Here is a 12,808-nt window from a genome sequence, read left to right on the forward strand (position 1 = left end):
TCTTTCATTAATTTGCATAGAAATACAGTTTTATCCAGTATCAACTTGCACCATGTCGAAGCGCGCGGCGGACATTGGCCACGATGGAACTCCCCTCAAAGGCGGCGACCGGCCCGAAAAGATGGACGTTGACGACAAGGAAATGGGCGATTTCGAGGACGAGTTTGAAGACGAATTCGAGAGCGAAGACGAGATCATCGAAGCCGGCGTCGACGGCCGCCCAGACGCCGAGCGCGAAGCCGAGGAGGGTACGATTCCCACCTCTCTGCGGGCTTTCCCCCCCCCAACCATCTGCTAACCCTTTTGCAGCTGCGGCCATGGACGTCGACCAGGGCACCTTCATCGTCGGCCGGCACAAGCTGGAGCCCGGCCAGGTGCTGACGCCCGACGTGACGACGTACGAGATGTTGCACAACCTGACGACGCCGTGGCCGTGTCTGTCGTTTGACATTGTGCCCGACGGCCTGGGCGACAACCGCAAGGCATACCCGGCGACCATGTACACCGTCACCGGCACACAGGCCGACTACAAGAAGAGCAACGACAACCAGCTCTTGGTAATCAAGTTCTCGGGCCTCTCCCGGATGAACAAGGACGGCGCGGACTCGGATTCCGACGACGACGACGAGGACGCCGAGCCCATCCTCGAGTCCAAGAGCATCCCGCTGACGTCGACGACGAACCGCATCCGCACGCACCAGGTGCCCGCATCCGAGCCCGGCCGCGCGCCGACCACGCTCACCGCCACCATGACCGAGTCGACCAACGTCTTCATCCACGACGTGACGCCGCACCTCGCCTCGTTCGACACGCCCGGCACCACCATCACGCCCGCCCAGAACAAGCCGCTGTCGACGATCCGCGCGCACAAGTCCGAGGGCTACGCGCTCGACTGGTCGCCGCACCACCCCCTCGGCAAGCTGCTGACGGGCGACAACGACGGGCTCATCTACCAGACGACGCGCACCGACGGCGGCGGCTGGGTCACTGACAGCCGCCCGTTTGCGGGGCACACCTCGAGCGTCGAGGACATGCAGTGGTCGCCGAGCGAGCAGTCCGTGTTCGCGTCGTGCTCGGCCGACGGCAGCGTGCGCATCTGGGACGTGCGCTCGAAAACGCGCGCGCCCGCGCTCACAGTCCAGGTGTCCAACTACGACGTCAACGTCCTCTCGTGGTCGCGGCAGACGTCGCACCTGCTCAGCACCGGCGCCGACGACGGCACGTGGGGCGTGTGGGACCTGCGGCAGTGGAAGGCCGGCGGCAACGACAAGCCGCAGCCGCTGGCCAGCTTTGACTTTCACAAGGAGCAGGTGACGAGCGTCGAGTGGCACCCGACGGACGACTCCATCGTGGCCGTCGCGGCCGCCGACGACACGGTCACGCTGTGGGATCTGGCCGTGGAGCTGGACGACGAGGAGAGCAGGGATACGGCGGGCGTCAAGGACGTGCCGCCGCAGCTGCTGTTTGTGCACTACTTGAAGGGAGTCAAGGAGCTGCACTGGCACCCGCAGATCCCGGGCAGCCTGGTGGCGACGGGCGAGGAGTTTTCCATTTTCCGCACCATTAGCGTTTAATGTTGGGATAGAATGGACAAGGGGAGAGAGGAAAAATTTAAGCGAATGGAAAGCCTGTTTGTATATAGTCGGCAAGGCCTCATGATGGGAAGGTTTATAACGAAGAAATGATGGTTCAAAACGTGCAATGAGTCATGAGCGCATGTATGCAAAAGTGATACACAGGTGTTATAAACAGGCTAATTATATAGAGTATAAAAAACAGCTACTTGGATTCCTTTTCGTAGTCTTGCGATTCGGTATTTGAATCGGCAGGCGCAACACCTTGGGTGGCGCCAACTGAGTCGTTCCGCAACACCGGCGGGCCTGTAAAGTTGTGTCGGGCGTGCACCAAGTACCAGAGACCAGCAATGGCAGCAAAGCCGGCAAAGACGACGGAGGCGTAGTTCATGGTGTCGGCCTGGACTGGTAGCGAGCTGGGCATGGAGAAGATGACAATGGCAAAGAAGATCCAGACGGCGCAGACGCCGTTGAGGAAGTAGCCCCAGCGGCCGAGCGCGTAGGGCGAGTTCTTGACGGCGACGCGGCCCTGGGCGAGATTGACAATGACGGGGACGGCGTACGAGGCGGAGAGGCAGATGGTGCCGACGCCGGTGAAGGAGTTGAAGGCGGCGGGGGAGCCAAAGTAGATGCAGCCGAGGAGGGAGATGACGGCGGTGGAGAGAACCAGGGCCCAGATGGGGACGTCGAGGCGGGAGTGGACGCGGCGCCAGAGCTTGTAGCCGGGGATGGCGCCGTCGCGGGCAAAGGCGTAGGTGCAGCGCGAGGCGGCGGTGAGGGAGCCGATGCCGGCGAACATGAGGATGCCGAGGATGAGGAAGAGGAGTCCGAAGCCGCCGCCGGCGGAGCCAGTGGCGTGCTTGAAGATGATGCCAATGGGCTGGCCGCCGGCGTGGTCGTTGGCTTCCTTGAGGAGGGCGCTGACCTCGGGGATGACGAAGAGGAGCGGCACAAGGTAGAAGAGGCCGGTGACGCCGGCTGCGGCGACGGATAGGACAATGGCTTTGGGGACCTCACGCTCGGGGTTCTGGACCTCTTCACACATGGAGGCGACCATACCGTAGCCGGTGAGGACGTAGGCAGCTAATTTGATTAGCGGTGTGTGTGATTGGAGGAGGGAAAGGGAGGGGAGTAGACATACGTTGGAGAAGACCGACGAAAAAGGACCAGCCGGCGGGCCAGCCGCTCTCGGAGCTGTCGTAGTGGGCAAAGACGTAGCGGCCCGAGTTGCGGGTGTCGGCCATGGTGAGGAGGGTGACAAGGATGATGAGGACGCTGGCGCCGGTCCAGTAGATGCACACCTTGTTGATGAGGTCGAGGTAGCGGGAGCCAAAGGCGTTGATGAGGGCGCAGACAACCATGATGGCCCAAAAGACGAGGACGGTGTGCCAGGACTGAATGACGTAGTTTTGGTCAAACATGTAAATGGCGGAGATGATGAGCTGGGCGCCGCCAAAGTTGATGGACAGGGTAATGGTCCAGTTGCCGACGAGGGTGAGCCAGCCGTCGACGAAGCTGACGAGGGGGGCCCAGCGGGGGCTGGACAGCATGGCGCTCCAGTAGTAGACGCCGCCGGCGGTGGGGTAGACGGCGCAGATCTCGGCGAGCGAGGCGGCGATGCAGAGCGAGATGGCGGAGACGAGGCACCAGCCGTAGAGCGTGGTGACGGACTGGCCGTTGACGAGCGAGTAGGACATGGTCGTCGACAGCCCGTACGGCACGGCCATGATGGCAAACGAGAGCCCGAGCACGGACAGCATCTTGAGGTTGCGCGGGAGCTCGCTCTTGTAGCCGAGCGTGGCGAGGGCCATGTCGGCCTGCTGCGTGGCGGAAGCGCGTCGGTCGTCCATGGTGGGTGACTCTATGCGGTCGTGGGACTCGGTGGTGGTGATGTTTGGGGTCGATTCGTTCGCGGGTCGGCGGCAACGTCGCCGGAGGGCACACCTTGTCGCAGCAGATGAGTATGGGATATTGAAGGAAAAGGGCGCTGAAGAAAGGAAAGCAGTGTAGAGATGCGGTGGACGATGAGCTGAAGCAATTGGGAAGAACAAGTTCGACGTTCAGCCCTTGGGGCAGGGCCGCGCCATGCTATAAACAATGGAGATTGGGGCGATATGGGATATGGGGTCAGATGGAGTCCAGACTCGAGGGTAAAAAAGTTGGAGAAACAGCGTGACTTGCAGGCTGCGGTGCAGGCAGTTGAGCGTGCATCTGTGGAGCCCAGGGGGGTTTTTACAGTGGAGCGGCCAGCCATATACAGCGGGCTCCCGGGCCTACAACGGCGCTTGCCCTACAGCAGCTAATAAAGTGCGCTATCAGGGGCCTGTAAAAACCTTGCGTTGGCAGTACCTTAGTAGAAAAGGCTCGGACTGTCGCATTGGGCGGAACCACGACTCAGGGCGCTACAAATCGACGAGACTTTGTTTCGGGGCAGAAAACAACACAACTTCTAGTCGCGTGGTGTCTTGCTCATTGCAGCAACTTTATTTCCCCATCGCCCGCCCGTCCCGCAGTTCCCATCATCGCTCCCCCATGGGGTTTGCAGATGCTCCGCCAAAAATAATCTCCCGCCTTGCCCCCCGACCCCGTCGCAAATCATACGCATTCGTGTTGTATCATCTCGACTGGGGGATTGTCTGGGGGGAGAGGGGGAGATACTTTTTAAGTGCAGCCCGGACCGCGCCCAGCCACAACCACATAACCTTGTTAGGTTTATCGCGGCTCCTAACCGCGCTGCGCCATCATGAAAGCCCCCCGATCAGCCACCCCCTCATTGATAACGAATTCGAGACTATGTAGAACGGGCAAGTGCATCGATAAATGCCAACGTCATCATCGATTGACAGCGCCATGGCTGTCAGCTTTATTAAGTGCCACTTATCCAAGCCAACGACCGACACAACTCGTCCGTTCATCACAACTCTCCAGGTTACGCGAACCACGCAGCCACAAATTCCTGCTCATGCTCGAACCGTGGGCGGCAATGGGTTGCCCGCCCGCAAGTTCACCGCCATCCTTGCATGCATTACACTCATTGTATTCTCTGGGCTTGTCTCCGGCGTGGCGGCGGCCACTGCCTCATTCAGCCCTATCCCCTGCACTATTCCTTCTGGGATCTTTTGCGCATCACAACCACATCCTGGCATGTACACCGTTACACAGGACCAAAGCTTCCGCGTGATTCATCGTAGAACCGATAAATCGGCGCTAAATCGGGAGGAACTATTGGCCGTTTGTCAACGAAAGTCGGACGACGCCTCACACCGACTGGCTCTCGTGGTCTGGATGGTGCTGTGCCACTAGGCTGAGCTAAAGATAGTCAGCCAATCCCGGCCCAAAATTGTCGTCATCGTTTCTTTACCCAATCGAAAGGCGATCCTATTACAGGCAGTGCCTTACAAGTGCATACCCATAAGTTTCGAACTGATGGCATCGGTTTCGTTGATTCAGTTGACCTTCCATCGCTGTCCAGGTCAGGCCGTCATCTATGCATTCCATCAAACGTCATATTACCAGTAGAAAAGCTGCTTACGAATTTCATTAGAACTAACTTGCTGTGCCAATCAACTCCAATCATTAAGCGCCCTACATGCATACAGCCTTACAGCATACAGTTGGTGTGGCACGTGTACTACCATCCACTGTCAGGGCTACGGAGTACCAAGTGGCCCCGATTATCGGTACGGGCTGGATAGGTTGGCATGAATTTCTGGGTGGCATAGAGCGGGCAGTATTCACGCGTATAGTAATGTGATTGACTCCAGGCGTACGCTTGGGTATAAATAACCATTCTTCTGCCCATCACCTTCATTTATCGTTCGTATTAAACTACATTTCTGGCGGTGTCAGACTTGATCCGACTGCTCACTTCTCACCAAATTTTTCTTTCTTTTCAACCTTCTCTGTGTTTTAACATGCCTATTGTTCTCGATTGGAAATGCCCCTCGCCAATCGATGGCCTCTTAGACGCCCTGGAGCGTCTTGCCCTGGAAATCGCCGAAGAGGGAGAATATCACCAAGTTCTGATCTTGTATGTACCAGGATTGAGAGACTAATTCGAGCTTAGATGGAGCACTCCGAAGACGATGACCGGCGGAAAATACGCAAACGCTCATTTCAAGGTCAAGCTGTTTGGGAATATCAATGGACGTGCAGTGGTTCATCAACATTGCATCTACATTGAGCATCGATCCGCTTATGGACGCCATGATTATGTGATGGCTCGTGATGAGCGTGACGAGAATTATCCATATACCACATTAGTTGCTGTTGGCGGGCCACCTAGCAGCTGCCCCATGAGGCGACGTCTTCAGAGGGAGCAACAGGAAGCAGCTGCCCTTTCAGATGGGTGGTACGCCGACCCGTGGGCGGCGGACACTGGCAAAGCGGAGAGATATTATGCGAATGGCGAGGCACCAGGGGGACAAATTAACCCGCCAGTTAGGAACACTAATAACCTCTTTCTTATTCTTACTATTTATTTACTTCTTTCTCTTTCTAATTTTCCTTATTTTTACTATCCCTCTTATCTTATTTATCTGGCAGGACTCCCGAGTGGAATACGTGGCATACTGCCCGCAGTTCATGGGACCACGTCCAGCGGACTGCCAGGACCGCGACGACGTCTGGGCGCTGTGGCGGATCATACACGGCGAATCACAGGAAGTCGCGGACATCTCCGAGTTCATGGAAGGCCAGTGAGTGCGCCCGGAACACAGCCACGACGCCGCGGTGTCGTTCTACCTTCACTGGTGTATGAAGAAGCGCACTCCCAAGACATTCGCCATGCTGCGACAATGGAAGGACGATGCTCGCCAGTACACTGGGCTGCCTGAGAACCTGGCGACAGCAGTGGTGGCCAAATTGCAAGGCGGTTATAAAGAGAAGCATGAGATGGACCAGGCACTGGAAGAGTGGCTACGATGACGACCTCAATCCGCTAATTAACGAGGCTAGAACCACGCCTAATAGCGCTAAAAAACAACACATCTACAGCACTATACACAGCATTTTTAGAATTATATATCTAACTCTTAAAAAAAGACAAAAAGAAATAAAAAATACTATAAGATAGAATAGAAATAAGGCTTTTTCCTCTATATTCTGTTAGAATATTATCTACTTTTATAAGTACTACTTTCTTTAGTAGAAAGATAGATTTAATAATAAGGCGGGTATGGCTGCTATGTGGAGCCTTAACTCTGAATTTGGGTGTGTGCCACGTGTTGGTCGTCAATTTAGCGGATTGAGGTCGTCAAATATCCTAACCCTTTTTTTGTCACCCCAAGTCAATTAATTAAAGAATACGTCTTTTCGGTACCTCCATTTACATGTGAGTCACACCGAAAATCACGGATCCAGTGAGAACCCATTCTTATCAAATCACGTGAGTCTGTCTAGCAAAAAGCGTGTCTTAATGCTCCTCAAACGCTCTTGCCCATCTGTGAACACAAAACCCTTCTTTCTTGTTTATTCCATTTACGAAGCCAGTTTCATCGCTCCATCATTTGTTCAACATGTCGACCAAGTCGAGCTTTGAATCGTACCCCATGCCCCGATTTCTTCTCCCCCAAGGCGTTGGGGACACGGAAGAGGTGGAGAATTACGAGCCAGGCGGTTTCCATCCTGTTCACTTGGGTGACACGTTTGATGACGGGCGCTACAGAATTGTGCACAAGCTCGGTGCTGGCGGGTTTTCTACTGTCTGGCTGGCGCGAGATGAAAAGGATAAGAAATGGGTGGCCTTGAAGATTGTTGCTGCTAGGCATTCTGTCCCTACTGCTGAGAAGAGTTCTCTCACCCATGCAATGTTGCCCGTTGACGGAAAACAGCGTGTGGTGGTGCATCGTCGACAATTTACCTTTGACGGTCCAAATGGTCATCATTTATGCCTTGTTCTACCCGTTCTCGGCCCGTCAATGTCCGAACTGTCGTACCACTGGAATTGCCGACTCACACCGTGGATGGCTCGAAAAACCGCCTATCAAGCCGTCAGAGCAGTCGCCGACCTACACTCGCAAGGCTTGTGTCATGGAGGTAAGTTTACGCCCCCCCGAAGCATTTGTTCTTCAATTTCGGCCGAGAAGCTAATAGAGCACTAGATGTAACTACAGGCAACCTTCTCCTTGGCATGGTAGACATCGACCACTACGAGGAAGACGACATCTACGCCTTGTTTGGTAAGCCAGTGACCGGAGTGCTGGAGACCGAGAATGGTGAAATGCCCGGTCCTGAGGCGCCACGATATATTGTCAGGAATATCGATTTCCTATCTGCTCCCTCGGATATCCTCGAACTGGACATTAAACTTATGGACTTTGACCAGTGCTTCCCCATCTCCTCGCCGCCCAGCAAAATGTTGGGTACGCCAGTCGACTTTCTCGCACCCGAAGTTGCCATGGGCTTGGAAGCTGGTCCTGCAAGTGACGTTTGGGCACTCGGATGCTGCATATTTCGCCTTCGGGCCGGGGATGGCCCTTTCTCAAGCCCGTTTGAAGTTACTTGTCCATGTGATCTCGTGGGCTTCGTTCTCGATACTCTAGGGGGAGATGTGCCGCACACGTGTAAGGATACCTTATGGGACTCTAGGGGTATGCCTACGAAAGATGCTTCCAAGGGAAAACCGCTTCGCGAGCCGCATGCAGACGACAGACGGCCCCTGCGAGACCTTGTGTACAAGATATGGGATGAGCCGAACGGTCGTGCTATCCACACCGGTTCTCCTGAGGAGCAAAAAGTATACCTTGAGGATAGGCACCAACCTTTTCACTCTAGCTGGTCCAAGATGGCGTGGAACCCAAGGGCCATCAGAGTAGACGATGTTGGTTATCTGAGTGGCTATAACGACAGGTGGGACACGCTGCTAGCATTACTGCCGAAGATACCTGACCGCGAAGCGGCTCTTCTCTACGACCTCTTGTTAACCATTTTCGTCTATGATCCAGCAAGGCGGCCCACAGCTAAAGAGTTGCTTGAGCACCCCTACTTTCACCTCGACGGGCCCGAAGAATGAGAAATGATCCTTTCAGCGGAGGCCACCGAGCCTGAAATCCTGGAACAAGTAGGACAATAGATTGAAAGAAACAATACAGGCTCGTCTATCACTGTGCTTCGCGGCGGTCGTGAGGCCACGCTAGAAGACGTGTTCTGCTCCGTGAGGCTTATGTATGCCCTTGGTAAAAAGCTCTCGTGCCAATAGCACTAGGCTTTTGTTTTTCGCTCCCCAAAACTTCGGACTTGGTAATGATCGCACAATACTCCCGGGAATGTTGTAAAGTACAAGTATTGGATGGTTATATGAGATTCGGGAAACTATTGTAAATCATTGGTACATTCCTGTCACACGAGATTCAGGGCAATGTTGTAAACTGTTGGTACCGTTGTGCCACACGACTCGGTTCAATATTTGAAATCAATTGGTATATACGGTAAATGTTTGTGTAGAAATGCAAGTCGCTAAAGTCATGAATCATGTAAAAGCAGAATGGGTTAGACTGCTCTCGAGGTCGTGTACCCTTTGGGTTCGAGGCCACTATCGGCACGCCAATGTTTGAATTCCCTCGTCTTCAGGCCGAGGTCAAACATGCGGTCAATCTCGGACGCAGTGCGGCCCTTCATCTCGGGGACGTACAGCCAGGTAACCATGAGGCTGATGAAGCAAAAAGCGGCAAAGATATAACCAACCATGGCGCGCAGGTTGCCGGCGTCGGGGTTGTAAATGTAGGGCAGGCCGAGACCGAATCCGGCGCTGAAGGCGCTGGAAAACAACCAACCGGCGCCCTGGGCCTTGGCACGGAGATGCAGTGTCGAGACTTCGGAACCAATAGTGTACGAGGCGGGCCAGACGGTGAGACCACCAAAGGCGGTGACGAGGATGAGTACGGCGGAGCAGAACCAGGCAACAGCCATGTTGTGGGCGATACTGCCAGCGATGCCCATACTTAGCCAGAGAAAGCCGCAAACGACGAGGCCAGTGAGGGAGAGAGTGCGGTGGCCGAAGCGGCTCATAGACCACATGCTAATGATGTTGGCAATGCAGCCGGTGAGGACTCCAGCAATGAGGAGGACCAAGCTGATCTTGGCTTCGATGCCAACAACCTGGCCAAAGTAGCTGGCTTGGGAGAGAAGGGTGAGGCCAAACGCTTGGGGAAGGACGCTGGTAAAGAGAACAACCATGGTTCGACGGCGTTGAATCTTGGAGAAGCAAGCGGCCATGGTGGCGGGAGTCTGGCGGGTTTCGTGCTCAATGTCACGCTCCAGAATGGCAAGGATGCGGTCAGGATCGCTTCCCTCACCCGCGAGTCTGCGCTGCGCCGCGCGGGCCTTTTCGATCTGGCCCTTGCGGATGAGGTAGATGGGGCTCTCCGGGATGATGAAGGAGACGGCCAAGGCAATGGCAGCAAAGATCCACTGGGTGGCAAAGGCGATGGCGTAGCCGTTGGGGGAGGAGACAAGACCGTAAATGACGAGGGCGCCGATGAGCTGGCCGACGAGGGTGAAGATGGGGAAGAAGGCGAGGAGCGGGCCGCGAAGCTTCGGAGGAGCAATCTCGGAGAGGTAGGTCTGGCAAGTGGTCATCATCATACCGAGGGCGATACCCTGGACGCCTTTGCCGGCGAGAAAGGTGCCGCGGCGGTGGCCGATTTCGTGGGGATACTGAGAGCAGAAGCAGACGGCGACGGCGACGGCGGCGAGAATGGAAGAGACAAAGAAGGAGGCCTTGCGACCGGACCAGTCCTGAAAGTAGCCAACAAACAGAGAGCCAATCATCATACCACCGGGGGAGATGAAAGTCCAGAGACCAAGCCATAGTGATGGGATAATCCAGTGTTCCTCGTAGTATTGGCCGAAATCGTGCCTAGGGAGGTCAATTTGTTGGTCGGTTGGGGTTTCGACTTTGGGCAGCTAAAATAGACGTACTGGAAAGCGGGCATGGAAGACGAGTTGCCGACAATAACGTAGTCGTAGCCAAACATGAGAATGGTGGAGGAGATGGCGAGCGAGTACCAAAAGACGCGTTTCCACTTCTTAATGGCTTGAAAGAGGGTGAGGTGGCTATGCTCATCGACGTCGACGGAGCTGGTGTTGGACGTGTGGCGCGTGGTTTCGAAGTCAGCGACGACAGGTGAGTTGTGCTTGTCGGCGTAGTCGCTCGATTCGTTGGAAGCCATTGCGGGCGAGGGGCAGCGAGATGCGCTGCGCGGTTTGTGATGGTGGACTCTGTGCAGTTGCGATGATGGGTTCCGTGCGGCGATGTGTGTCGAGGTAAAGGTAAAGTGTCGATGGAGGAGAAAAAAAGTCGAGGCAGGACAGGACGAGGGGAAAAGAAGCCAAAGCCGAGTCTAGCCAAGCAAGCGCAATCTTACATGTCTGAAGTGACAGGGCAGGCCCGGTTCTATATATGCACTATTGTATAGCTAAATGGGTAGCAACAACAGCGGAGCCGGCATAGGTGCAGTAGGAGGTAGTGGAGGTTGTCGTTGTGCGGAAAATGCGAAAGACGGCGGTCGAGGCAAAAGGTGAAGCCTCTATTACTCCGTAACCACTGAGTTGATACTCAGTGTGTCAGTGTGTCGAGCGTGGCTGCATGAGGAGTGTGCGTCGTGGCTGTACGCCCCCAAACACGATTGGGCAGCCTCAGCCATGGACCCTTGTTGGCCGACTCAGGAGAGTCAGTAGTGCTCGAGTGCCGGCGTGGGGATGTGGATGCGGGATTGGGAGAGGGCGTACGCACTAATCTCGACGTGGCGGCAGCTAACGTTAGTCCCAGAGGCTTTATTAATTTCCATTTATTGGCATCAAGTCATCAAACTCACATGGTAATACTTACCCCCAAAACGACCAACGCAATGTCGACTGAGGAAAGACGACTGGCGTCAAAGTTGGAAGAACGAGGGAGGGGGGTGTGGGACAAACGAAAAGATTGGCGATCTGCGGCCGCATGAGCAGGCTGGGCTGGGCAGGGCCGAATAGGGGGGGAAGGAAGTGGGAGGAGGCGCAAGTGGACGGAAAGTCGGGTTTCGTCGATGAAAGGAAACCCGTCTTGGGTATAATTGATGCTGGGCGATGGCGATGGGTGGTGATGATGATGGAGGACGAGGGCAGTGCACGGGAAAGCAAGACTTGTCTTATTGCCGGGAAGCTGCCTATAATAAATGCCCTGAAAGAGTGGTTGTTGCCGCCCGAAGACTACGGGAACCCGCTGTACCTAGGTAGATAGCTCGCCATTCCACAGAACCGGACGCTACAACAAGCCCCGAGGCAAGTCAAGTACGAATTAGTCACTGATGATGAAGCATGGTACATACGACTATACGAATATTGTGATTCGCATTTGTGCAGTGTTTGCTCTGTCCGTTCGCGCTGTCTCGTCTCGGCATGAGCCATGAGTGGCGCAGCACTATTCCAGCGGCTCTCGCTAGTCGACTGTCTGCGGGCGCTACCACGGATATACCAACATACTGCTTTCCAAAACAGGCACCTCACGCCGGTGCCGACTTGCCGCTCAGCCACCAAACACACGTATTTATCCGTCCACGAAACGATCACTTACCAGTACATGCACTCGACCGAGGTTTGCCGTTTTCATGTTCATACCCAGTCCTCTTTTTGTTTTCCAACTTTCTTGTCGTTTCAACTGAATCAGCCTTGCACGCGGCATACGTAGCATAGCATCTCGCTAGCCAACCGGTTCTCACCACCAGGCTGTCCAATGACTCCCTCCATATTTGCCAATCACAATGTCTATATATTTCCGCATGCCGTATCCTCCTCTTCTCTCATTTGCTGCATCTGAACGCACACTTGCTCCAATCCGGGCTACCGAAACTCTATCGCTTCGTCTCCTCCACTGCTTCGTTTGACCTCCTTCTATCACTCTATTCTTACCGCCGGGCCATAAATGATCCTCGTCATCGCATTTTATGCCCAACCCTGCTGCAGTCCTTTGTTCTTCTCTGCTGACACTATATCCAGGCCGGCCCATGTCTTGCCAGTGTCAAACTGAGCCGCATCCGCCACCCGCCGGTCAGCACTCAGCTTACTACGGATATGCCCGCTATATCTCGGCTTCTCTCTTCCGGACGTTACCTCTATTCGCCTCGACGCTTACACATGTCGCGCTATGAGCCAGAACATGTCGAGGTGGTAGATTGGTAAGATCGAAGCCCAGAATTTCGCCCCAAACATGCGTCCACGGTCGTTACAGTGCGCATACGGCGTACCCTTGCTCTACC

At 55.0% G+C, this 12,808-nt stretch overlaps 5 protein-coding genes across 5 annotated transcripts; 3 read left to right on the forward strand and 2 right to left on the reverse strand.

Annotated features, from left to right (window-relative positions):
* Positions 1-52: 52 nt before the first annotated feature.
* Positions 53-1,574, forward strand: CCM_02079 (ribosome biogenesis protein (Rrb1), putative; the record flags this gene model as incomplete). Its single annotated transcript, XM_006667233.1, has 2 exons — positions 53-248; positions 310-1,574. The coding sequence occupies 2 exons, from the start codon at positions 53-55 to the stop codon at positions 1,572-1,574; spliced, it is 1,461 nt and encodes a 486-aa protein (XP_006667296.1).
* A 205-nt stretch (positions 1,575-1,779) lies between these two features.
* Positions 1,780-3,424, reverse strand: CCM_02080 (amino acid/polyamine transporter I; the record flags this gene model as incomplete). Its single annotated transcript, XM_006667234.1, has 2 exons — positions 1,780-2,657; positions 2,716-3,424. The coding sequence occupies 2 exons, from the start codon at positions 3,422-3,424 to the stop codon at positions 1,780-1,782; spliced, it is 1,587 nt and encodes a 528-aa protein (XP_006667297.1).
* A 2,064-nt stretch (positions 3,425-5,488) lies between these two features.
* On the forward strand, positions 5,489-6,500 carry CCM_02081 (uncharacterized protein; the record flags this gene model as incomplete). The annotated part of the gene is made up of 4 exons (XM_006667235.1): positions 5,489-5,604; positions 5,641-6,013; positions 6,120-6,271; positions 6,293-6,500. The coding sequence occupies 4 exons, from the start codon at positions 5,489-5,491 to the stop codon at positions 6,498-6,500; spliced, it is 849 nt and encodes a 282-aa protein (XP_006667298.1).
* Positions 6,501-7,090: 590 nt separating this feature from the next.
* Positions 7,091-8,586, forward strand: CCM_02082 (protein kinase, putative; the record flags this gene model as incomplete). The annotated part of the gene is made up of 2 exons (XM_006667236.1): positions 7,091-7,610; positions 7,676-8,586. 2 exons carry the CDS (start codon positions 7,091-7,093, stop codon positions 8,584-8,586), a joined length of 1,431 nt encoding a protein of 476 aa, XP_006667299.1.
* A 476-nt stretch (positions 8,587-9,062) lies between these two features.
* CCM_02083 (sugar transporter, putative) lies at positions 9,063-10,744 on the reverse strand (the record flags this gene model as incomplete). Its single annotated transcript, XM_006667237.1, has 2 exons — positions 9,063-10,431; positions 10,494-10,744. 2 exons carry the CDS (start codon positions 10,742-10,744, stop codon positions 9,063-9,065), a joined length of 1,620 nt encoding a protein of 539 aa, XP_006667300.1.
* Positions 10,745-12,808: the final 2,064 nt, after the last annotated feature.

This window comes from Cordyceps militaris (assembly GCF_000225605.1).
Source record: "Cordyceps militaris CM01 unplaced genomic scaffold CCM_S00002, whole genome shotgun sequence".
NCBI lineage: Eukaryota > Fungi > Ascomycota > Sordariomycetes > Hypocreales > Cordycipitaceae > Cordyceps > Cordyceps militaris.